The sequence below is a fragment of the Myotis daubentonii genome, chromosome 15 (genome assembly GCF_963259705.1).
Source record: "Myotis daubentonii chromosome 15, mMyoDau2.1, whole genome shotgun sequence".
Lineage (NCBI taxonomy): Eukaryota > Metazoa > Chordata > Mammalia > Chiroptera > Vespertilionidae > Myotis > Myotis daubentonii.
The window spans coordinates 22,535,572-22,562,587 of record NC_081854.1 but is presented as its reverse complement, the minus strand read 5'-3'; the positions used below and the strand labels follow the sequence as shown (position 1 = coordinate 22,562,587).

Sequence of the window (27,016 nt, the reverse complement as noted above, 5' to 3'; positions counted from 1 at the left end):
GGCATATAGTTGTTCATAGTATTTTTAGTGATTACTTCTCTGCTTTCACTTCTGATTTTATTTGGGTCCTCTCTCTTTGTTTCTTGATGAACTTGGCTAATAGTTCATCAATTTTGTTTATTCTTTCAAAGAACCAGCTCTTTGTTTCATTGATTTTTTTGTATTGTGTTGGTTGTTTTTTGTTTTTGTTTTTGGTCTCTATATCATTTATTTCTGCTTTAATTTTATTATTTCCTTCCTTCTACTTACTCTGGGCTTTTCTTGTTTTTCTATTTCTAATTTTTTAAGTTGTAGGGTTAAATAGTTTATAGTTAATTTGTCTTATTTTTTGAGGTAAGCTGGTAGTGCTTTGAACTTCCCTTTTAGGACTGCTTTTGCTGTGTCCCAGAGATTTTGGGTTGTTGTGTATGTTCATTTTAACTTGTTTCCAGGAAGTTTATTATTATTTTTTTATCTCATTGGTAACCCATTCACTGTTTAATAAGTGTTATTTAGTCTGCATGTGTTTGAATGTTATAGGGTATTTTTACTGTAGTTGATTTCTAATTTCATTCCACTGTGATCTAAGAAGATGCTTGATATGATTTCAATCTTCTTGAACTTGTAGAGATTGGTGTCCTAACATATGGTCTATCTTAGTGAATGTAGGTCACTTTCTTGATGTTATTTGATGCACACAAGTTCTTAATTCAGAAGAGGTCCAGGTTATTTTTTTTGTGGTTGCTTACTCCTTTGGAATGACATCTAGGAATCCATTCTCGAAACCAAAGTCATTCCAGCTTTCTTTACACAGCATTAGCATGTATCTTTCTATTCTTGTAATTTTAACCATTTGAGTTCTATTTAAGGTGAAATTTTTCTAGGCAACATGTGTTAAGCTGTGTGTGTTTTTTTGTTTATGTTTTTTGTTGATGTTTTTAATCCATTCTGACACTCAGTGCCTCTTAATTGGGATCTGAACATCCCAATTTATTTTATCTCCCTTGTTGATTATTAACTATAACTTTTGGTTAGTTTAGTGGTTGCTTTAGGGCTTTGAATTTGAGCATTTCATTTATCACAGTATTTGTTCAAGTGATATTATATTACTTCACATAGAATATAAGAACTTACAATAGTTTATTTCAATTTACTTCTCTTCTCCTGGCCTCTCTGCTATTTTTTTCATACAATTTGCTTCCATATGTGATATATCCTAACAATAGAATTTCAGGTGTTAATTTTGTATTTATTATTTAAACCTCATTTGTTGAGGTTTTAATAATAAAAAAAAGTCTTACATGTTTACCATATATTTCCTGTCTCTAGTACTCTTATTTCCCTTCTGTGGATTGAGATTTCTATTTGTTAACCAATTACACATATATTAATATGTCTCTTGAGGTTGCACTTCCATTCATTAATATTCTGTTTGAAAATTTTTAAAGTTTGTTTTCTCTGTGTCTATATGAGCACCTCAAAGAGCATCTGGAACACTGTGGGTGCTTTTTAATCAGATCCACAGGGAAAAATTCCACACACAGACAGACATCTATTTGTCTAATCCTCATGGTCTCTCACACACCATCATATCACACTCCTGCTCCAAGCTCCACCAGTATGTTCGTTTCTATTACAGCAGATTCTCAGAGGTAACATCACAAATCTCAAAGACACTATCACATGGTCACCGAAACACAGCATGCCCACCTCAGCACATAGAGTTTTATATAGGTACTCTCATAGAAACACACACATACACACACAATGACAGAATCAAAGGGTATTTGCACCAACTCACAAAATCACAGTCTGGTGACAGAAACTCGTGTCTAGACAATAAACAAATAAGAAACTTAAAATATAAACACTATTGTTCTAACGGGGTATACAGTTAGTTACATTAAGGAGCCATGGAGTGCCGAGAGAGCTGTGATCAGGTAAAGCCTCTTTGGAAATGTGACATTTTTATCTGAATATAGGGAGTAAGGGAAATTTGAAGATACCTAACAGAAGGCCCATATTAGAAGAGGGGTCACATTCAATCCCATCATCACTAAATCACAAATAGCAGAACCATATGCAAACGGTTATGCGTTCTACCCTATCCCTACTCTCGTCCCACCCACCCCCATCTGCAAGGTAAGCTGTTCCCTGAACTAGAATGCCCTAAGGCAGGGGTGGGCAACCTTTTTGTGAGTGCATGCCAAAACCAGCAAAATCTCTGACTCAAAATTTTTCTGCGTGCCAACCCTAATTTTTTGAGAACATGTTACGCCTACTTGATATCTCTTAAGGTGTACGTATGTGAAGAACCTTGAAGAAATAATAAAATTCATTTGAGTGACAAAAACACAGTATATGATGATGAAAATACATTTATTTTTTAATGTATACATGTACAATGATAGTCTGACAGAAAACTTTATGATTCTGTTTGATATTATCAGTGGGACTTTTGCTGCTGCATCACTGATGACAGAGATTTTACATCAAGTTTATATTTCGTGACCTTCAGAGATATGCACGAGCTACTACTTTCATCCGTCAGGCTACTCCTATTACAAGACTTAACAAAATTCATCAGTGAGAACAAAGATTCACAATTGTAAATGGAAGATTATAAGAGAGGGTTTCGCATGCCAGCAAAAGTTACTGGCGTGCCATGTTTGGCACGCGTGCCAGGGGTTGCCCACCCCTGCCCTAGGGACTGGGAGGAAGTATAATATGCCTGTACACTCTAGTCCAGTGATGGTGAACCTATGACACGCATGTCAGAGGTGGCATGCGAACTCATTTTTTGGTTGATTTTTCTTTGTTAAATGGCATTTAAATATATAAAATAATTATCAAAAATATGTCTTTGTTTTACTATGATTGCAAATATCAAAAAATTTCTATATGTGACATGGCACCAGAGTTAAGTTAGGGTTTTTCAAAATGCTGACACGCCAAGCTCAAAAAGTTCGCCATCACTGCAGTCCCTACTCCCCCCCACACACCTACTTTTGGGGGATACCCTTACGGAATTCTAGGAACTATCCCTTTTCCCACTTTGTGTAGACGCATGAACTATCAGTGATGGCATAAAAGACAATACAACTAATAAATAACAACACCAAGATCAACTAAATACTCACTGATTCTTATGATAGGGTTTTTTGGTTGAAAAACCCTAACTTAACTCTAGTGCCCTGTCACATATAGACATTTTTTGAAATTTGCAACCATAGTAAAACAAATATTTATATTTTTGATATTTATTTTATATATTTAAATGCCATTTAACAAAGAAAAATCAACAACAAAAAAATGAGTTCGCGTGTCACCTCTGACGCGCGTGTCATAGGTTCGCCATCACTGCACTAGATCCAGCGTACACAAACCCTGCGCCTTCGGCGAATCTCGGGCTCTAAATTCTTCAGCCCGGGTCGCTAAGGGTTGTGAACCGGGCGCCCGCACACTTTAATCTTAGGCCATCTAGTGTGAAACTTGGCTCCGTCCCTGTTGCGGACCCAGGCCCAGAGCTAAGAGGAATAGGGACTTGGGGCTTCTTTTGGAAGATCTGGAAGAGGCCCGCGTGGGAGGACCTGTGGCGGAGGGGGTGGCGTTTGCAACCCCTCGTGCGGACGCAGTTGGATTCTGTGGCGTTGGCTACGGTTTTTTTCCTGGTCTGGACTACATTTCCCAGTGGACACCGCGTGCATCAGTCGGTGGCTCTTTTGTCCCTTCTTTCCCCGGCCTCGGGGGCCCGGTTCCATCAGGCACTCAGGGCTGTAGGTGGGCCCTAGTAGAAATTGCCGGAGCCTTGGGGGCGAGGACCGTTTCTTCCCCCCGTTCAGTTCTGCAGGTAGGGAGTGGGCTGAGGAGTGGCCTGTGAGTCTTGGGCCGCGGGGCTGGGGCTCCTCTGTGTGACGTGGTAGTCGCTATGGTGCCGTGTGAGACTGTCACTCGATGTGCCGCACACATGTATTTGTGTTACTGTGGGTGCGAGTAAGTGCGAGGTTGGTGTCACGGGGAGTGAGACTGTGAGCAGGGGTGGGAGAGTATTCTCTGCCCCCTAGTTCCCCTACCCTCGGCTCCGTGTGGGCCGTGAGCGAGACCGTCGGTTGTAACACCCGAGTATTTGAGGCTGGGGGCATGGAAGAGAGGGCGAGACTGTGTCCATACCCGGGGCCTCTGACTGTGATGTCTGTGAAATGGTGGCTGACGCTGTCGTTTTAAGAATCAGTGAGTATTTATGGAGACTGAGACTGTGTGCCACCACTGATCTATTGAAGAGGACCGTGAAGTCAGAAAGATCTTTAGTTGATCTTGGTGTTGTTATTTATTAGTTGTATTGTCTTTTATAAATGATTATATTACTAGGAGTTTTTATTTATAAAGTCTAAAAAATCTATTGTTAAAAAAATATACTAGGAAGTGATTTAGGCATGAATTAAATGGTATGCAAATAAATTCCCAGGTTTCCATTATGCTCTCTTTTTTTAAATTTAAATTCTTTATTGTTCAAAGTATTACATATGTCTCCCTTTCCCCCCTTTGACCTCTTCTTCGCCGCTCCCACCCCCCCCTCCCCCCCAGCACATGCTCTCACCTTCCTACTGTCTGTGATCATTGGTTATGCTTATATGAATGTATACAAGTCCTTTGGTTGATCTCTTACCCCTTTCCTCCCCTACCGCCCTCCCCTGCCTTCCCTCTGAGGTTTGACAGTCTGTTTCATGTTTCTATGTCTCTGGATCTATTTTTGTTCATCCATTTATGTTGTTCATTATATTCTACAAATGAGTGAGATCATGTGATACTTATCTTTCTCTGACTGACTTATTTTGCTTAGCATAATGCTCTCCAGGTCCATCCATGCTGTTGCAAATGTTAGGAGTTCCTTCCTTTTTACAGCAGCATAGTATTCCATCGTGTAGATGTACCACCGTTTTTTAATCCCCTCATTTGCTGATGGGCACATAGGCTGTTTCCAAATCTTAGCTATTGTTAATTGTGCTGCTATGAACATAGGGATGCATATATCCTTTCTGATTGGTGTTTCTGGTTTCTTGGGATATATTCCTAGAAGTGGGATCACTGGGTCAAATGGGAGTTCCATTTTTAATTTTTTGAGGACACTCCATACTGTTTTCCACAGTGGCTGCATGTGCTCCTCTCTTAAAAAATAATATATATATTTTTTATATATAATTTATATATATAATTTTATATATAATTTTTTATATAATTTATATATATATAAATTTTAAAATAAATATATATATAATTTTTATATATATATATTTCAGGAAGGAAGGGGGAGAGAGAGAAACATCAATGATGAGAGAGAATCATCGATTGGCTGCTCTCTACATGCCCCACAGCAGGTATCCAGCCCACAACCTAGGCATGTGCCCTGACCCTGAATCAAACTGTGATTTCCTGGTTCATAGGTTCATGCTTAACCACTGAGCCTTGCTAGCCAGGAGCTCCTCTCTTTACAGGAGGAGAGAAGCTTCAAACCTTAGGCTGGTGATTCTGGATGCTGCAAGACAAACCTAGTTTCTCATGTTCTCTTTTCCATCTTAGTCATCTAAGAACACTGCCATTTCCCAACAGAAGAGCCAAGAAAAGGATAGAATGGCTCTTGACCTTAAAACCATGTACCAGGTGAGTTGGTGTTTTTTCCTGAAATATTGTTCTGCTGTATGAAATAAGCAGACCTTAGTTTTTCTTTTGCTGAAGCTTTTTCTGTGTAATCAATTATGTTACTTCTTAAAACTCTCCAATGGATTTTTACCCATTCAGGATAAATGCTGAAGTATTTTCCTTGGCTAACAAGGCCCAACATAATCTGGCCCTCTGACCTCATCTAATTTTTCTCACCCTGTCTATAACTTACTTGGTTCCAGCCATACTAGCTTTCTTGTAGTGAGTTGGATATATTCTTAACTCATGGCCTTACACTTGCTATTCCCTCTGCCTGGAATGCTGTTCCCTCAGATCCAGACCAACTTCTTTAGTCTCTGCCCAAACATTCATTCAACAAATTTTTAATAAGTACCTATTAACTAAGAGGGTTTAATCCTTGGTCCTCCTCTGTGCTCTGTCTACAGTCACTCTTTTGTTGATCTTATCCTGTCTCACAGCTTTAAATACCATCTATATGCCAATAACTTCCAAATTGTATACTAGACCTCTCTCCTATAATCCAGACTTGTATATCCAACTACCTACTTAGTATCTTCATTTGATTATATAATAGATACCTCAAACTCAGACATCTCAAACTGAGTGAAACGAGCCTTTGGATGTTTTGGAGCAGTGGTTGCCAACCTTTCAGACCTCATGGACCACCAGTGGTCCACAGACCGCTGGTTGGCGACCGCTGTTTCAAAGCACAGGAATCAAATGATCCGATTCGCATTTTAATAGGATCACTCTCACTGCTACTTAGACCAATGGTTTTCAACCTTCCTAATGCCGCAACCCTTTAATACAGTTCCTCATGTTGTGGTGACCCCCAATTTCATTGTTACAAATTGAACATAATTAAAGCATAGTGATTAATCACAAAAACAATATGTAATTATATAGGTGTTTTCCGATGGTCTTAGGCGACCCCTATGAAAGGGTCGTTCGACCCCAAAAGGGGTCGCGACCCACAGGTTGAGAACCGCTGACTTAGACTAAACCTAATGTGACAAAGATAGAGGCAGGGAAACCAATTAGGAAATTCTTACATATTCCTTATTTGAAGTGCTCAAGCTTCAAAAGATATCTAGAATCTGACCACTTCTTAATACCAACACTTTTTTTTTCCTGGTCACATCATCATCTCTCAACTAGATCATTGCTATACTCTCCTAACTTACCCTCTTCTAGTCTGTGCTTAACAGAGCAACTGAAGTGATCCTGTTACACAGGTTATAGTATGTAATTCCTCTTCATGGTGGGGATAGAAATAAAAGTATAGACAACTTTATAAAATAGTTTAGCTATAAGCAAAAAAGAGAAATAGGTGGTGACTGATGGAGAAACTGGTGGACAAAGTTTTTTAAAGATGAGTATATGTCTTAGGCTGATGTTGATTCCGTAGAAATGGAAACTTGAAGGTGAAAAAGCGAAAGGAGAGAATTGCTGGACACTACTTGAGTAGTTCAGAGGAGCTGAGGTTTAGTGTATAAGTGGAGACATTAGCATTTGCTAGGAAGGCAGGCTGTTCATTTAAGTAACAGGAACAAGTTAGAGTATATAGGCACAGGTGCAGGCAGATGTGTAGATGCTGTGGGAGTTTGTGGAAATTCTCTTAAAATGGCTTTTTTTTTTTTTTTAGTGGAACAGAACGTAAGATTATCAACTAAAAATAAGGATGGGAGAGGAGATATCAAAGATTTGAGGAGAGGAGAAAGTATTAAATGGTCATTTAGGAGAATAGTAGAATACATGGACTAGAACAGGGGTGGGCAAACTTTTTGACTCGAGGGCCACAATGGGTTCTTAAACTGGACCGGAGGGCCGGAACAAAAGCATGGATGGAGTGTTTGTGTGAACTAATATAAATTCAAAGTAAACATCATTACATAAAAGGGTACGGTCTTTTTTTTTTTTTTTTAGTTTTATTCATTTCAAACGGGCCGGATCCGGCCCACGGGCCGTAGTTTGCCCACGGCTGGACTAGAAAAATATATTGTGTAGGTAGCATTTTGGCCTACTTGAGGTTAGTGATCATGACTTTAAAGTGAGACCAGTTAGTATGGTTGGTATGATTTTCTCCAGTATGTTTACCTGTGTACTGTATAGAAATGGAGTATATGCTGAGAAATGGCTATGGTTAAGCCAGGTGAGAAAGGAGCAAGTAAGCTGAGGATGTATGAATGGGATGATTATAACAAATGGTTGTGCTAGGAAGTGAGGGTATTCAGGGATGAAGAGCAGTGAAAACATGGCAAGATCAATGATCTGTAGGTTCAGTTGGGATGAAAAATTATCCTAATTGGGATACCATAGAGCAAAAGTTGGAGTATAGAAGATGGAAGTCAGAGTTAAAGAGTTTGAGATTATGGAGGGTTTGGCAATGAAAAGGTCTGGGCATTATGATGGAAGTGTGACTTTAGAAGTGTAGAGGATGGCATTAGTGAAGGAGAGGGGGTTGGAGAACTGAGAAGCCAGGCTGTTGTGAGGATTATTTTATGGATATTGAAATGACCAAAGATTATAACAGGAATAGCATTGGGAAGAGTGACAGTGAGCCATATGTTCAAGGAATGACAGAAACTTGGTATCTACCAGGAATTGGTAGATAACTGAAATGAGGGTTAGTGTGATTGATATAGTCTGACTTCATGAGGCATAAAACTAGGTGTCTTTCTGTTGCATAAATAATGAATAAAATGATTCATATGTTTGTAATTCCATTGTTTCATGTTATCAGCAGTGCCTGGACCAGAACAGTTATCAGTTTCAAAACAGGCATAGGACAAAAAAATTATTCATTTCTGTAGATTCTTTTAAAGTTTGGAAATGACTTTATAATCATTCAAAGTGTGTATATATTGCTTTGGAACATCCTGTATTTATATAAACTAAAAAAGACATTTTTTGAAAGCATATATACCATATGAACCAAACTCTTAACAGGAATGTTTCTGCAACATATGACATATGTTACTGGCAGAACAGAGAGGGAAAAATTCACAAACTACTTCATATAATTAAGAATAAAAGTTACTGAGTGGTGAAAAACACTTTAAGAGTTTTTATTTGGCAGAGAGAGTTTCTTTAACTATGACAAAATTATTTCAAATGACCAATAATGAAGTCTTTTCTTGCCATGACAGATTTACCTCTTTTAATTTTGTAAAAAAATATATATATATTTCACACACACACACACACACACACACACATTATATTAATTTCATCAGCAAGTGATCACATTATAGAAATCTGGAATCACAACATGACTTGCAAGTTTTTAAGAACTTTGCCCAACCTATTTAGGCAGAAGCAGTATTATGAGTGGAACATCTATTCTTTTACATAAAATGTAAGGTTCTCTTGATTGAAGTACTTGAATTTTAATGTGGTCTACCACATTTTTTAGAGATATAGTATATACTTTCTGGTCCCACTTTTAACCCTCTTACAGGTTCTTAAACTTTTCAAACCATTCATTTATTCAGTTTATTCAATGCATGTTTGAATACCTCACCTGTGCCAGATACTGTTCTGTACCCGGGAATACAGCAGTGGCTGAAACAAAAACATGCTTTGCCCTTATGGAGCTTATATTGTAGTGGAGGTGAGGGACAGACAATAAATAACAAAAAAATTAAGTGCTATCAAGAAAAACAATGAGGGTTCGTGAATAGAGAACTGAGGCATGAGCATTGATATTTTTATACAGAATGATCTGAGAAGTACAAAAGCCCTAAGGGGGATCATGCTTTACATATTTGAGGTTGTAATATTAGGGAGACCCCATTGTGCCTGGGGCAAAATGAGTGAGTTAAGTGTGGTAAGAGATGAGGTTATTTTACTTTCACTTATTTCACTTCAGGAGTTGGTGACCTTTGGGGATGTGGCTGTAGACTTCTCCCAAGAGGAGTGGGATTGTCTAAATTCTTCTCAAAGGCATCTGTACAGTAATGTGATGTTGGAGAACTACAGGATCTTGGTATCACTGGGTAAGAATTAAGCTTCTATTCATAAGGGGCTCTTTGCTACCACCATTATGATTTTTTGGATAGCATCTGCAGTGCTTGGTTGAATGTGTGCTGCTTGTACCAACTAATGATTTATAAATATTTGTGGAGTTGGCAGTGGACAGGTCTATTATTAACCTATGTTGGAAGCTTCATTTTCCCTATGCTTTGAATACATGTCTCTTCCCTGATGATCAAAGGATTGGATGTGAGTTCTGGGATATCCACAGCATGACCAAATTCTGTTTCTTTTTATATATGCAGGACTTTGTTTCTCTAAGCCAAGTGTGATATTATTGTTGGAACAAGGAAAAGAGCCCTGGATGGTGAAGAAAGAGCTGGCAAAAGACTTGTGCTCAGGTGGGTGAAGAATTAGGCAGACAAAACCTTTGCAGGGTACAGCTCTGTTTGTGTCACCCCATCACTTTTCCTTGTTGGCATGTTCTCAAATGCTCTAGGTCTTAGTAGAAGCTCAGGGCCTTTTAGGGTGTTCTCCCAATTTATTATTCACTAGGGGCCCGGTGCATGAAATTCATGCACTGGGTGTGTGTGTGGGGGGGGGGGGAGTGTCCCTCAGCCCAGCCTGCCCCCTCTAACATACTGGGAGCCCTCAGGCGTTGACCCCCGTCACCCTCCAATCGCAGGATCGGCCCCTTGCCCAGGCCTGACGCCTCTGACAGAGGCGTCAGGCCTGGGCAGGGGACCCTCATTTCCCCCCATCACTGGTTCTGCCCCCAGCCCCCTCCGATTGCTGGCTCTGCCTCTTGCCCAGGCCTGATGCCTCGGCCAGAGGAGTTGACCCTCATCACCCTCCGATCACCAATCACCGGATAGGCCCCTTGACCAGGCCTGAGGCCTCCGGCAGAGGTGTCAGGCCTGGGCAGGGAACACCCACCTCCCCGTGGTTGCAGGCTCCGCCCCTGCCCAGGCCTAACGCCTCTGGCCTAGGCGTCCGGCCCGGGCAGCAGGGACCTGCAGTGGCAGCGGGGGGCGCTGTGATCGCGTGGGCTCCACCCCTGCCCCTGCAGCACGCCTCTGGCTGAGGCGTCCGGCCTGGGCAGTGGGGACCCGCAGCTGCAGCGGCCCCGCGATCATGGGCTTTGCTTTAGGCCCAGGCAAGGGACCCCTAGCTCCTGGGACTGCCAGCTTCGACCGTGCCCAGCTCCCATCGCTGGCTCCACCCCTACTTCCTGCTATCACTGGCCAGGGCGGAAAAGGCACCTGATTCTCCGATCATGGCTGGGGGCAGGGCAAAGGTGGCCCCGCCTTTGCCCTGCCCCCCAGCTCTTAGCTCCCCCCTGGGTTTCTGATCACTGTCAGTGGCAGGGGGCTTCTTCCTGCTTTCCCTTTCGCCTCCCTGCATTGTGCCTACATATGCAAATTAATCCCCATCTTGTTGGCAGTTAATTTGCATATAGCCCTGATTAGCCAATGAAAAGGGTAGCGTCGTACGCCAATTACCATTTTTCTCTTTTATTAGTGTAGATAACTGTCTCTCCTTTAACATTTTGCCCCCTTCTTTCTAATAACTCACTTATCTATTCTCTGAATACAGTTTCTTCCCAGTTTCATAAGCCTCTCTCAGTCTTTTAAAAAAAACATTTTCCTAATCTGATAAACTTTTAAGCTGGACAGATAGCTGTAACTGATGTACCAGGTTGAAATCCTGACACATGCAGGAAAATTGGGGAAAGTCACTAACCTCTCTGTGCTTTTGTTTCATCATATGTAAAATGGGATAACACTTTAAAATTCTTTGAACAGTTCCTACCTCATATTATGAACTCAATAGATGTTAGCTACTGCTGCTACTAGTAGTATACCTCTAAATGCCTAATTTTTTTCTTAATGGTCAGTTTATTTTCCCTTTAATCAACATATTTTGAAATTGTACTTTAAACAAGGTACTTGCAAGATACTAGGGTGTTATACACTTATATAAATAAATAATTAGTAGGCTAGTTATGATATAGCTATAAATGGAATATCTGGAGAGAAAGCTGACATAAATGGGAAACTCACAGAAAAAGGTGAGAGGCAGAGGAATCTGGGTAACTGGAAGATGATGATCTTAAGCAAAAACACAGGTCAGAAGCTAGAAAACATGCACATACTATGAGTTTATCTTTGTGGCACAGGAAGGATTTTCATACAGATAGGAAGCATTAAGATAAAATGGAAAACTGAAGTTCAGAAAAAAATCAGGGTCTTTATAAACATCTCTGTCAATATCACTCCCCACTCAACTATCACTACTTCTTCCCATGTTTTATATATATCCTTGTTCAGTTTTCTGAGAAAAAAAATTTGATGTAGAAATAGTATTAAATATATATTATTTTAAATTAATTATTATTAAATAACTCACACACATAAATATATATTAGCATGCATATGTAGTTTAAATAGTATTAGAACAAAAAACCCATAAACCTACTTCTTAGTGTAAGAAATAGAAAATTGTCAGTGCCATTTGAGGCCCTTAAAGGCCTCTGCCCAATGATATAACACTTCATGGTTCATTCTCACCCCACATTGGAGAACCAATTTTGCTTATAATTTATTGGCTTTTCTTTATAGTTGTATCATATATCCCTATTTTCAACTTTTTATGCACAGAATTGTGTATGTAATTCTGACTTTTTAAAACTCAAAATTGTATTACTGAGATTCATCCATGCTGATTTTAGTTTCTGTGGTTCATGGAATATTTTTTTCTTCTGAAATATAATGTATTCCACTGTGTAAACGACACTTTATATCCATTTAAGGTCATTGGAATTGTTTCAGTTTTATGTTAGTGCTATGAATCTTAGTAAATCTGACTGCTAGTACACATATACTGGAGTTCATTTAGAGAATACAGCCAGGAATTTACTAGATAATGTTATTTTACTTTCCAAAGTGTTTGTACTAATTTACATTTCTAACAATTGTGTGTAAGGTTGGTCATTGTTCCACACTTGGAATAGACAAATTAAAAAAAAAATTTGCTAACCTTCTGGGTATAAAATATTATTTCTTTATATTTTAATCTGAATTATCTTGATTACTAAAGAAATTGAGCATATTTTAATATTTATAATGGCCATTTGGATTTCTTCTCTAGTCTTTTGCCCATTTTTAGAAAGGTTGTCTTTTGTACATACACTAGTGGCCCGGTGCACGAAATTTGTGCAGGGGGGGGGGACGGGGGTATGGGGTTCCCTCAGCCCAGCCTGCACCCTCTCCAATCGGGGACCCAATGGGGGATGTATGACCATCGGTTTAGGCCTGATCCCTGTGGTCAGACATCCCTAAACTGGCGGTCGGACATCCCTCTCGCAATCTGGGACCACTGGCTTTTAACTGCTCCCCTGCCTGCCTGCCTGCCTGATCACCCCTAACTGCCTCTGCCTGCCTTCCTAATTGCCCCTAACTGCCTCTGCCTGCCTGTCTGATCTCCCCTAACTGCAATCCCCTGCCGGCCTGATCTCAACCCAACTGCTTTCCCCTGTCGGCCTGTTCTTGCCCTTAACTGCCTCTGCCTGCCTGATCACCCCTAACTGCCCTCCCCTGCCGGCCTGATCTTGCCCCCAATTCATGCACGGGTGGGGTGGGGGGAGTCCCTCAGCTCAGCCTGTACCCTCTCCAATCAGGGACCCTTTGGGGGATGTCTGGCTGACGGTTTAGGCCCCTATGGGATCAGGCCTAAACCGGCGGTCGGACACCTCTCTTGCAATCTGGGACGGCTGGCTACGAACTGCTCACCTACCTGCCTGCCTGATTGCCCCTAACTGCCTTCCCCTGCCAGCCATAGGCCTGATCAAAGAGGCGTGGCTGATCAGCAGCCCCCCTGGAGGCCTGGAGAGAAACAGAGGCCCGGCTGCTGGCGAAGCCCGGAGGAAGAGAGAGGCAACGGCTGATTAACAGCTGCCACAGAGGCTGCAGATCAGACCCTGCCTCTCTCTCTTCAGGCCTCTCTCCTGGCCTGATCTGCAGCCCCTTGGCAATCAGTGCTGGGTCGCTGCACCGCACTGGCTGCAGTCAATGCTGGGTAGCCCTGGCAACCCAGCACTGACTTCTGGTGTGGGGTCAAGCCTTGGTCTTTGTGGATGTTACTGACCCTGGCTCTTTATGTACATAGATTTGTAGTTTATATTTTTGATATTTTGTTTTAAACCTTTCTATATTCCAAAATCATATATATATATATATATATATATATATATATATATATATACTCTTAAATTGTCTTTTAAAGATTTTCCTTTTATATTTAGGGCCATAATATAATTGAACTTGATTTTTGAGATTGAAGTAAATTTAATTTTAGTACCTATGGAAAAGCAGTTGTCATAGATATTTATTAAATAAATGAGCCCTCTTTGTTCATTGTTCTGAATGTTATATACTATTTCAGATTATAGTATATTTATGGTTCTGATTTTTTTAAACTATAAGAGAACATTTATTTGGAATATAAGAGATAGAAGAAGTAATTTGTAGAAGAAATGGGATTAGAAAACAAGTTATAGAGGTAAAGGAAGGGCCCTTGGAGCTTAGGAGTGAGTAAGGTAATAGTCACGCACCTGGGCAGGAGGAGTTGTGGCAGGAAGGGAAAGGCACAGGCTTGCTCCAGGAGGGAGAGCCTAGGGGTTTAATTTTGAGCTCTATTCCATCCATCTCCGTTTCTTTATGCCCAGCCTATCTTTAATTAAAATACTTTATTATAACACTGAATATCTGTTAGGGCAGGTACCTATGTCTTGCTTATGTTCTTTAGAATCTCTTGTTTGCCCTTTGGCCATCCAAATAAAGTTTTGAGTCGGCTTGTCAATTTCTACCAGAAAACAAGAGAGCTATTGGCTTTTGATTTGTTCATTTATTTATTTTATATACCAGTTTTTCTCTTTGTAAATATGATTTATCTCCATTTATTTAGGTTTTAAAATTAATCCTTACCTGTGGATATTTTTTCTGTTACTTTCTAGAGAGAGTGGAAGGGAGGGCAGAGGAGGAGAGAGAAAGATTAAGACCTCAACAACTGAGAGAGACACATCAATTGGTTGCCTCCCACATGCAACCAAGGTACGGGCCCTTGACTAGGGCAGGTACCCTTTGGTCTGCAGGCAGGTGCTCTAACCACCAAGTCCAACTGGCCAGGTCTCATTCAATATGTTTTATAATTTTCTCTATAAAACCCATGCACATCTTCTGTTAGATAAATTCCTAGGCATATTGATTTTGATGCTATGTTAAATGTTGTCTATATTTTCTATTTGTTGTTTGTATGTAAAAATGAAGTTAAGTTTTATACATTGACTTTATATCCAGCAACATTTCTAAGCTGTCCTGCTAATAATACTACATTTTAGATTTCTTTGGATTTTATTCTGTGAGCAGGTAATCTGTGAATAATGGCAGTTTCTTCATTTTAAATTCTTATGCCCTTAATTTCTTTTTGTTTTTGTTAACCTGTCTTCAATCTTCAGTATGGTATGAACTAAAGTAGTGATAGCAGGTATACTAGTACTTGTCAACTTCTGGTCTCAATGAGAATGCTTTAATATTTTTTTATTAATAATTCTGATGTTTACAGGTTTTTAGCAAATACCCTTTCAATTCTACTTACTAAAGTTTTGAGTTTTAAGACATGTTTTTTAGTTTTTCATGTGTTAATGTGTTAAATTACATATTACAATTTTCAATGTTGAACCAACCTTGTATTCCTGATACAAACCCATCTTTATATCTTTTCTGTTCGCCGTTAGTTACTACTCAGTAATATTATCCTTAGGTTTTTTACATCTATGTGTATTGCTGAGGTTGTTCTTCAATTTTCCCTTCACATACTCTTGTCATATTTTGGATTTAAGATTGCCATAGTCTCATAAAATTTGTCTGTGAGTATTCCTCTTTTTATTCCTTAGAAGAATTTGTGTAAATCATTGTCTTTTCAAAGTTTGGTAGAACTTTCTTCATCTTGACCTGTGATGTGTGTGTGTGTGTGTGTGTGTGTGTGTGCGCACGCGCGTACATAATTGAAATTGATAATTCAGTTTCTGTTTTGTTCTAAGAGTCTATGTTTTCTGTTTCTCCTGTAGTCATGCAGTTATGGTATTTTTTCTAAGAACTTCTACTTCTCATGTAAATTTTCAAATTTATTAGGTAAAGTTGTCTATTATTTTCTAAAGTTGGTAACATATGTATTTATGGCTTAATTTTCCCTTCAAAAAATGGAGAAACAAATGTTTACAGGGAATTATCAATTTTTATATATATATTTTAATGTAACTTTATTGTTGAAAATATGACAGACATCCCCTTTTCCCCCCATTGACACCCTCCCCAGGACTTTACCACACTATTAGTTGTGTCCATGTGTTATGCATATCCTATATAATAAAAGCCTAATATGCTAAGTGTCTGGTCATTCAGTCATCTGTTCAAACAATCAAAGTGTAATATGCTAATGATATGCTAAGACTACTCAACTGCTCGCTATGATGTGCACTGACCACCAGGGGGCAGACAGTCGATCTGTCAACAAGTTGCTATGATGCACACTGACCACCATGGGTCAGACGCTCCAACTGGTAGATTAGCTTGCTGCGGGGGTCCGGCTGATGGGGACTGAGCGAGATGGGCTGGACATGCCCTGGAGCCCTCTTGCAGTCCCTCCCCAACTGGCCAACTTCCCACATCCCTCCCCAGCCCCAATCATGCACTGGTGCGGTCCCTCGGCCTGGCCTGAGCCCTCTTGCAATCTGGGACCCCTTGGGGGATGTCGGAGAGCGGTTTTAGCCTGATCCGAAGGCCAGGCCAAGGGACCCCACTGGTGCATGAATTCATGCACCAGGCCTCTAGTATGCATATAAGTTCTTTGGTTAATTTCTTCCCGACCCCCCACACCCAATTCATTCCCTCTGGTATACGTCAGTCTATTGCATATGTCAATGACTCTGGCTCTATTTTGTTTGTCAGTTTATTTTGTTCATTAGATTCCACACATAAGTGAGATCATGTGATACTTGTCTTTCTCTGACTAGCTTATTTCACTTAGTATAATACTCTCCAGGTCCCTTGATGCTATCTCTAAGGGTAAGAAATTCTTCTTTTTTACAGCTAAACAGTATTTCATTGTGTAAATGCACCACAGTTATTTTATCCATTCATCTACTGGTGGGCAATTGGGTTGTTTCCAGATCTTAGCTATTGTAAATGATGCTGCTATGAACATAGGGGTTCACATATTCTTTCTGATTGGTGTTTCGGGCTTCTTAGTACATATTCCTAGAAGTGAGATCGCTGGGTCAAATGGCAGTTCCATATTTAATTTTGAGGAAACCACATACTGTTTTCCATAGTGGTTGTACCAGTCTGCGTTCCTATCAATAGTGTACTAGGGTTCCTTTCTCTCCATATACTCATCAGCATTTGTTTATTGATTTATTGATAACCATTCTGGCAGGTGTGAAGTGGTAGTTTTAATTTGCATCTCTCTGATGATTAGTGATATTGAACATTTATTCATGTGTCTCTTGGCCACTTGTCTGTCCTCTTTGGAGAACTATCTATTCAGGTATTCCATTTTTTAATTGTATTTTTTTGTGTTCCTTTTGTTGAGTTGTATGAGTTCTTTATATATTTTGGAAATTTACCCCTTATCCAATGTATCATTGGCAAATATGTTCTCCCATACAGTGGGTTCTCTTTTCATTATGATGTTGTTTCCTTTGCTGTGCAGAAGCTTTTTATTTTGATGTAGTCCCATTTAAAAATTTTTTCCTTTGTTTCTCTTGCCCTAGGGCTGTGGTCGGCAAACTGCAGCTCTCGAGCACATGCAGCTCTTTGGCCCATTGAGTGTGGCTCTTCCACAAAATACCACATGTGGCTCACATACAGTGCGATTGAAACTTCGTGGCCCATGCACAAAAGTTGGTTTTTGGCTTGGGCGAGTCTATTTTGAAGAAGTACTGTTGATATTTGGCTCTGTTGACTAATAAGTTTGCCGACCACTGCCCTAGGGGAAATTTAACTACATGAGATGTCTGATATTTTGCTGAATACATTTTCTTCTGGTATTTCTATGATTTCACAACTTACATTTAAATCTTTTATCCATTTTGAGTTTATTCTTGTGTCTGTTGTAAGTTGGTGGTCTACTTTCATTTTTTTGCAAGTACCTCCCCAATTTTTCCAACACTATTTATTGAAGATACTGTCTTTACTCCATTGCATGCTCTTGCCTTCATTGTCAAATATTAATTGAGCATAATTGTTTGGGTTGATTTCTGGATCTCTCTTCTATTTCATTGATCTCTATGCCTATTCTTGTGCCAGTACCAGGCTGTTTTGATTACAATGGCTTTGTAGTATAGCTTGACATCCAGTACTGTGATTCCTCCAATTTTATTCTACTTTCTCAAGATTGCTAGGCTATTCAGGATCTTTTTCTTTTTTGTATATAAATTTTTGGACTGTTTGTTCTAGATTTGTGAAATATGCCATTGGTATTTTAACAGGGATTGCATTGAATCTACAGATTGCTTTGGGGAGTATGGCCTTTTAATGATGTTAATTCTACCAATACATGAACACGATATATTCTTCCACTTGTTTATATCCTCCTCTATCTCTTTTTTCAATGTCCTATAGTTTTCTGAATACAGGATTTTTACTTTCTTGGTTAAGCTTATTCCTAAGTACCTTAATATTTTTGTTGCAATGATAAATTGGATTGTTTGTTTAGTTTCTCTTTGTGAGAATTTATTATTGTTTTTAAAAATGCCATCGATTTCTGCGTGCTAATTTTGTATCCTGTTACATTGCCGAATTCATTTATTAAATCTAATAATTTTTTGTTGAAGTCCTTAGGGTTTTGTATGTACAACATCATGTCATCTGAAAATAATGACAATTTTTCTTCCTCCTTTCCAATTTGGATGACTTTTATGTTTTTCTTCTTGCCTAATCACTCTTGCTAAGACTCCCAAACTATGTTGAATAAGAATGGTGAAAGCGGACATCCCTGTTTTGTTCCTGTTCTTAGGGGAAATGCTTGTAGTTTTTGCCCATTGCTTATGCTATTAGCTCTAGGTTTCTCATATATGGCCTTTATCATGTTGATGTATGATCCCTCTATTCCCACTTGGCTGAGAGTTTTATAAAAAATGGGTGTTGGATTTTGCCAGATGCTTTTTCTATACCTATTGATATGATCATGTGATTTTTGTCTTCCAATTTGTTTATGTGGTGTATCACATTTATTGATCTGCAAATATTGTACCAACTTTGCATTCCTGAAATAAATTCCACTTAGTCATAGTGTGTTATCTTTTTAATATGTTGCTGGATCCAATTTGTTAATATTTTGTTGAGGATTTAATGACTATGTTCATCAGGGATATTGACCTGCAATTTACTTTTTTTGTCATCTCTATATGATTTTGGGATTAGGATAATGCTGACCTCATAAAAAGGTTGGAAGTGTGCCCTTCTTTTGGATTTTTTGGAATAGTTTGAGGAGTAGAGGTGTTAGTTCTTCTTTGAATGTTTGGTAAAACTCCCCCATGAAACTATTTGGACCAGGGGTTTTGTTTGCTGGGAGGTTTTTTTATTTTATTTTTATTACTGCTTCAATTTCATTAGTTGTTATTGGCCTAATTAGGTGTGCTGCTTCTTCCTGATTGAGTTTTGGATACATGTGTGCTTCTAGGAATTTGTCCATTTTGCCCAAGTTGTCCAATTTATTTGCATATAATTGTTCATAGTATTTTCTTATAATCCTTTGTAAATCTATGGTGTCAGTTGTTACTTCACCTCTTTCATTTCTGATTTTATTTATTTGGGTCCTCTCTCTTTGTTTCTTGATGAGTATAGCTAAATCAAATCAATCTTGTTTATCTTTTCAAAGAAGCAGCTCTTGGATATTTTTTATTTTTTTATTTAGTCTCTATGTCATTTATTTCCACTTTGATTTTATTATTTCTTTCCTTCTACTCACTCTGGACTTCTCTTTTTGTTCCCTTTGTAATTCTTTTAGTGGTATTGTTAAATAGTTTGTTAGAGCTTTTTCTTGTGTCTTGAGGCAGGCCTATAATGCTATGAACTTCCCTCTCAGGACTGCTTTTGCTATGTCCCATAGATTCTGAGATGTTGTGTGTTCATTTTCATTTGTTTCCAGGAAGTTGTTTTATTTCTTCCTTGGTTTCATTGGTAAGCCAATCATCCTATATAATAAAAGCCCAATGACCATAATGGCAGAACAATAAGAACGACCAGAGACCAGAACCATCACAAGCCCTCACTGGGATGGCCCTGCCCCCCAGCAACCAGATATGGGAATCAGGCAGGCAGGCAGAGTGGTTAGGGGCAATCAGGTAGGCAGGCCAGCAGTTAGGGGCGATCAGGTAGGCAGGCCAGCAGTTAGGGGCAATCAGGTAGGCAGGCAAGTGGTTAGGGGAAGTCAGGTAGGCAAGGCCAGCAGTTAGGGGTGATCAGGTAGGCAGGTGAGCAGTTAGGGGAGATCAGGTAGGCAGGTGAGCAGTTAGGGGACATCAGGTAGGCAGGTGAGTGGTTAGGGGTAATGAGGCAGGCAGGCAGAGCCCCGTGATCAATCGCCTCAAAGAGGGAGACCCAGGGCACAGCCTGTGGGAGGGACACTCAGCGTCTGTGATGGGAGGAGCTGGCAGCGGTAGACGCTGCAGGGCAGGGCTGGCGCCATGGCAGTTCCTGAGAGGGTATGGCGCCTGCAGCCTGGCCCAGGCCCCAGCGTCACAGCCTCCCCCCGTGGCTTTTGCAGGGCTGGACTGCCACTCCTCCTGCTATGGTAGATTCCAGACCCTTCCATGACTGCGGGCTCTCTGCCAGGGCTCGGCCCCCTGACTGGACTCGCCAGCTTGGCCCTGACTGCAGAGGAGCTGAAATATGCTGACATCCACAACATTGGGGCCATGACCGCCCTTTTGCACTTCTTGGAGGTGAAACAGGGCAAGAGGCCTCAACCTGTGAAGTGAGCTAGATGAGGAAGAGGAGTGGAGGAAAAGTCGCCAGGAAAACAACAAAGTGGCAACAGCCCCATGCCAGAACAAGAAGAAGGAGCAGAAGGGGTTTCTGCAGTGGGAATCTGAGTGGCTGGAGCTCATGAACACGGAGCTGAAAACCCAGATGGAGGAGCTGAAGCAGGAGTGGCAGCAGCTCATCTGACAGCTCAACTGACATTGCCCCACCTGCATTGTCAGGACCGACAGCATTAAGACCCCGGACTCAGAGGCAATCCACTGCTGGAGCAGCTGGAGAAGAAGTGACCATGGGCTGGGAGGAGGAAGAGGAGGAAGAGGAGGAGAAGGACATGAGGAGAGGGAGGAGGAGGAGAGTCCCAGAGGGCTCTTCCTTGCTGCATGAAAAACTCTTCAATGAGACTCAGCACAGCCAGCATCGGCCGGGCTTTTTTGTGAAACTCAGATCAGCCACACCAGGGGAAGAAACCCAGGCTGATGAAATGCAGAACCAAGTGCTGAGACCAAAGTAGTCCTGAGGGGGGGCTTGTTCTGCCTGGGGCAAGGATTGCAGGCAGCAGAACAGAGGCTGTGGGCAGGAGAGATGCCCAACCAGGCAGCTGTGGGCACTTCTCCAGCCTCTCCGCTAGGGCACCCACCCTAAGGACCTCCAAGCAGCCAGGAAAAGCCATGAGTTGCAACCAAAATTAGGCTGAGTATGGAACTCAGAGTGAAACTGCAATCTGCCTGCTCCCAGTCCTGACCCTGATCCTGATGCAAGGCTGGAGAAGGGCACAGTGCCAGGCCCTGCTGTACCCACCCACTGTGGTCCAACTCAGTCCTGCCTGGAGTGGCAGCCGGGACCTTCCCTCACCGGCCCTGCTGGAGTTGCTGTGGGCATGAGGCACGGGTGCCTTTCCAAAGCACATACTCACTGAATGTTTATAGATTGGCTGTCCTGGCAGGGTTTTCAGCTGCACATGTTTTTTATGTGTGTTTTTTAAAAAATATTTTTTACAAAAAAAAGATTTTATACAAGCAATATATAAATGGATTTCTCTAATCACTCAATGTGATATAGTATACATATGCTATGATTTGTTACAGATATTCAGCAGTTATGGCCATTGCGTGTAACTTCTAAGTACTGTCTCTGGGTGTTGGGGGTGTCAGGGGCAGGGTGCAGTGCATTTTCATCCTGGTAAATCCTTCATAGTACTCTATTCTGTATCACTCAGTAAACATTACTCTTACTTAAAAAAGAGAGAGGGAGAGAAAGAGAGAGAGGGGGGGGGAGAAAGAAAAGAAAAGAAAAAAAAGAAAAGAAAAGAAAAGAAAAGAAAAGAAAAGAAAAGAGAAAAGAAAAGAAAAGAAAAGAAAAGAAAAGAAAAGAAAAGAAAAGAAAAGAAAAGAAAAGAAAAGAAAAGAAAAGAAAAGAAAAGAAAAGAAAAGAAAAGAAAAGAAAAGAAAAGAAAAGAAAAGAGAAAAGAAAAGAAAAGAAAAAAGAAAGAGACCCAGGCCACCGGCCGGCGACTCTGTGGCAAGTATGCGGCTGGCCAGCGATTGGCCTGCAGAGGGAGGCCCAGGCCAGCCAAGCCATCACACTCCATGCTTATGGCTTGCAGAGGGAGGCAACCTGTGGCAGGGGAGGAGGGTGCAGCACTGCACAGATGGCAAGCAGTGGTAGTGGCAGGGGCAGGGCCAGCTGCCTGCAGCTGGGGTAAGGAAAGCCCTGATAGGCCCTGATCTCAGACAGGCCTAGGGACCCTACCCAAGGAGTTCCAGATTGTGAGAGGGTGCAGGCTGGGCTGAGGGACCGCCCCCCCTCCCCCGCCAGTTCACGAATTTTCATGCACCAGGCCTCTAGTTGTTTAATAACATACTATTTAGCCTCCATATGTTTGAATGTTTTTGAGTGTTTTTATTGTAGTTGGTTTCTAGTTTCAGGCCATTGTGATCAGAGAAGATGCTTGTTATGATTTCCATTTTCTTGAACTTGTGGAGACTTATATTGTGTCCTAACATGTGATCTATCTTTGAGAATGTCCTATGTGCACTTGAAAAGAATGTATATTCAGCAACTTTGGGGTGAAGTGTTCTATAAATATCAATTAAATCCATCTGATCTAGTGTGTTGTTTAAGGGTCTCTGTTTCCATGTTGATTTTTTTGTCTGTAAGATCTATCCAGTGATGTGTTGGAGTTCTAAAGTAGCCTACTATTAATATTGCTTTAGATCCCTTCCTTAAAGTCCTCAAAAAGTGATATATATATTTAGAATTGCCTATATTCAGTGCATATACTAGTATATTTAGCAGGGTTATATCCTCTTGTTGGATCAACCCCTTCAGTATTATATAGTGAGCTTTTTTGTCTAATTATGGGCCTTGTTTTGAAGTCTATCTTGGCAGATATAGGTATTGCTGCCCCTGCTTTTTTTTTTTTTCAATTTGCATGGAATTTTTTTTCCATCCCTTCACTTTCATCATGTGGGAGTCTTTTGTTCATTGGTTGGTATCTTGTAGAGAGCATATACATGGGTCATGTTTTCTTATCCATTCAGCCACCCTATATCTTTTGATTGGAGTATTTAATCCACTTACATTTAAGTTTATTATTGACTAGAGGCCCGGTGCACAAAATTTGTGCACTGGGGGTTGGGGGGAGTCCCTCAACCCAGCCTTCACCCTCTCACAGTCCAGGACCCCTCACTCCTCACTGCCTGCCTGCTTGCTGTTCCTTACCACTCAGCTTGCTGCTCCTTAGCACTACTTCAGAGGCAGTAGAGGCTCCCACCACCACTGCTGTGATTGCCAGCCATGAACCCAGCTTCTGGCTGAGCAGTGCTTCCCCTTGGCAGCGCACTGACTACCAGGGGGCAGCTCCTGTGTTGAGTGTCTGGCCCCTGGTGGTCAGTGCACATCATAGCAACTGGTCGTTTTACTGGTCATTCTGCCATTCAGTCAATTTGCATATTAGGCTTTTATTATATAGGACAGGTACTTATTTACTGCTATTTTTCTTTATTTTAATGTTATTTTTCTCTCTCTGTTTCTTCTTAAAGCAGTATCTAGAACAGTGATTCTCAACCTTCCTAATGCCGCGACCTTTTAATACAGTTCCTCATGTTGTGGTGACCCCCAACCATAAAATTATTTTCGTTGCTACTTCATAACTGTAATTTTGCTACTGTTATGAATCATAATGTAAATATCTGATATGCAGGATGTATTTTCATTGTTACAAATTGAACATAATTAAAGCATAGTGATTAATCACAAAAACAATATGTAATTATATACGTGTTTTCTGATGGTCTTAGGCGACCCCTGTGAAAGGGTCGTTCGTTCCCCAAAGGGGTCACAACCTATAGGTTGAGAACTGCTGCTCTAGCATTTCTTGCTATGCTGATTTCATGGTACTGAACTCATTTAACCCTTTCTGTTGTTGTTCTGGGAAGCTGTTAATTTTACCTTCAATTTTGAATAGTAGCCTTGTTGGGAAGAGCAGCCTTGGATGCAGGTTATTGCTTTTTGTTACTTTGAATACTTCATGCCATTCCTTTATGGCCTGAAGTGTTTCTGTTGAGAAATCAGCAGACAGTCTAATGGGATCTCCTTTAAAGGTAACTTTCTCTCTCTCTCTCTCTTGCTGCATTTAATATTATTTCTTTATTCTTAACATTTGCCATTTTAATTATGATGGGTTTCTTAGAATGGGTTTCTTTGGGTTCATCTTTATAGGGACATTCTGTGCTTCCTGGACTGCCGGGGTCCAGCCCCAGCAGGTCCAGGGGTCCCCAAAGGTGTGGACGGAGTCGGGGAAGAAGGAAGGACACAGAGACAGCCTTCGGGTGATCATCATAGCCAGGTTCCTTGCCAGGATCTCCAGCCAAGTTCTGGTCTGGATCTCCAGGGAGGTTCTGCTTAGGATCTCCAGCCAGGTTCTGTGTCCATGCTCTCTTGCTAGGTTCTCCAGGTTCTCCAGCGAAGTTCTGCCAGTTTCTGTACAGGATCTTTTGCCATGTTCTCTCCAGCGAAGTTCTTCTGTGTCTAGGTTCTGTGCCAAGGTTCTGTGCCAAGGTTCTGTGTTCTAAGTTCTGTCTCCTGTTGTCTTGTTACATCTGTATTTATACCAGTTGATTCAATCCTATCAATCTCTATTCCAAAGGTTAGGGCGTTTCTTATCTCCATTCCAGGGAATAAAGATTATGTAGCTTAAGCATGATTGTTTGTAGTTAAAGTGATTAACTACCCGCCTGGCACTTAGTTGAGGGGTTTTATTCCCTCCCTAACTTCGGGGGGAAATCCTTACCTGGGGAAACAACCTTTCTCAGAGAGGAGACCTTGGTTAAAACACATAGTGCCAAGAAGGTGAGCAAACATTTTAAGAACAGTATGCCATATATGCCATGTCCTTTGAAACAGCAAGGATGGACCGGCTCCCGGCACTGGACTTGTGTGACTTTTTTCTTCACCGGGTTAGGGAAGTTTTCTGTCATCATTTCTTCAAATAGGTACTCTATACTCTGCTCGCTTTCATCTCCTTCTGAAACTTATATGATGTGTGTGTTGTCCCAGAGTTCCCTTAAACTATCCTCATTCTTTTATATTCTTTTTTCTTTTTGTTGGTCTGACTGGTGGTGTTGTTTTTTTCTACCTTGTATTCCAAATTGCTGATTTGGTCCTTTGTCCAGCCTCGTTTTCATTTCTTTGAAGGTATTCTTGATGCTAGATATGGTATTCTTCATTTCCTACTGATTTTTATTTATGGTTACTATGTTCTTTTTCATGATTATGTAGTCCCCAATGAGTTTCTTATAGTTTCCATGAAGATTCTTGTAGTTCTCACTAAGTTCCTTGAGCATCCTTATATCCATTACTCTCAGTTCTATGTCTGATAAACATCTTGTTTCCATTTCATTTCATTCTTTTTCTGAAGAATTTTTCTTTTTCATTTGGGGATTATTAGTTTGTATACCCATTTTAGCTGTCTCTTTGTGTTTTTTTTATATGTCTTAGATACTAGTGCTATGACTCCCACATTTCATGGGTGGCCTTATGGAGTATGTGTTCTATAGGATGCAGTGGTGCAGTCTCCTTGCTCTGCTGAGCTTGCTGCACTTGGAGTGTCCTTGTGTAGATTATGTGGGCCCTTCTGTTGTAATTGGGTCTTGATTGCTGTTGGCCTATTTGTGAGTGGGATCAACTTTTAGGCTGGCTGCCTTAGGCTCAATCTGACCACTGTGAGCAAGCTCCTCTGCAGGTGTAGTCTTGAAGTGTCTTGCTAGGCTCGGTGGCACAATCTTCCTGATCGTCTATGCTCCACACTTAGGAATGTTTTTTGTGGTTCATGTGCACCCTCTATTGTCATTGTGTCCTGATGTATGCTCTTGAACCTTTCATGGATGGAATTAACCCTTCAAGCTGGGTGGCAATAAGGATGAACCCCGATCAGGGTATATGAGATATTGTTCACGGCCTGCCCCCAAGACAGAATTGCTCATAGAAGAATCTGGTGCCTTCTGAATTATTCCTTTGTATGTGTCATTTGTGTAGCTGATTGGGTCACACTCTGGTGTTTCTGAAGCCCACTACTGGCTGTGTTGGTTCTGGTTCCACTTGGGTGGGTTTGAGGTTCAGCTCCCTTTCAGAAGTTGTGGGTAATGGTTTGGGGCTACATGTCTGGAGCTTCCACACTGTTCACTGCATTTACTGGACCTGGCAGTGCATGGGAGGGGCCAGTCTGTGTAGACTGGTTGTGTTCCTGGAGCTCTGAACTGGGGTCACATCTATAAAAGACCAAGGTATCCCATTGATGTTGCCTGGAATTCCCCCAGAGTCTTACACAGGAAGGCTGTAGAGTGGGCCCAAGCTGGCCATGCCCCACTGACCCATCCACAAGGCTCAGGCTGGGTGTGGCAGGGTGACCAGGTTGGGCACACAGGGTTAGTGGCTCCCCTAGTTTGAGGCAGCATGGTCTGGTACTCAATGGAGAGAATGTGGCCCCTATTCCCAAGCGATACCATTCAGACTCAGTACCTGAGTCTCCAACTCTATCTTCCCCAGGAGGAGTGCACCACAGGTTTAGTTTTGGTGTAGTCTGCTGTCCTCACTGCAGGGGAAAGTTCAAAAGGACAGGATAGATTCACTGGCACTTGGGAAAATAAATGGAGAAAGCCTTTTTTTTAGGGTGGTACCAACTGTGCCACAGGAAGGGGGTGAGCTGCACTACTTTTAGTTTTGTAGCCACTCCTGCTTAAGCCTTGGACTAGAACCTTTAAGGTAGATATGCTCTGAATATCCCAGCTCTGAGTAGAGCTCCTTCTCCCTCAAAACTGAGCCTACCTGGATGGGACCAT

General features: G+C 41.1%; 1 protein-coding gene across 4 annotated transcripts in view; it reads left to right on the top strand.

The window, feature by feature from the left end:
* The first annotated feature begins 3,694 nt into the window (after positions 1-3,694).
* Positions 3,695-27,016, top strand: part of ZNF570 (zinc finger protein 570) — a 48,718-nt gene continuing 25,396 nt past the window's right edge. Inside the window, exons 1-4 of one of the 4 annotated variants that reach the window (XM_059666717.1) lie at positions 3,695-3,829; positions 5,472-5,637; positions 9,530-9,656; positions 9,939-10,034. In XM_059666717.1, coding sequence (XP_059522700.1) covers positions 5,608-5,637; positions 9,530-9,656; positions 9,939-10,034 — 253 coding nt within the window. In that variant the 5' untranslated portion in view covers positions 3,695-3,829; positions 5,472-5,607. The remainder of the gene's footprint in view (positions 3,830-5,471; positions 5,638-9,529; positions 9,657-9,938; positions 10,035-27,016) is intronic. The other 3 variants (XM_059666718.1, XM_059666719.1, XM_059666720.1) reach the window with 3 other exon arrangements.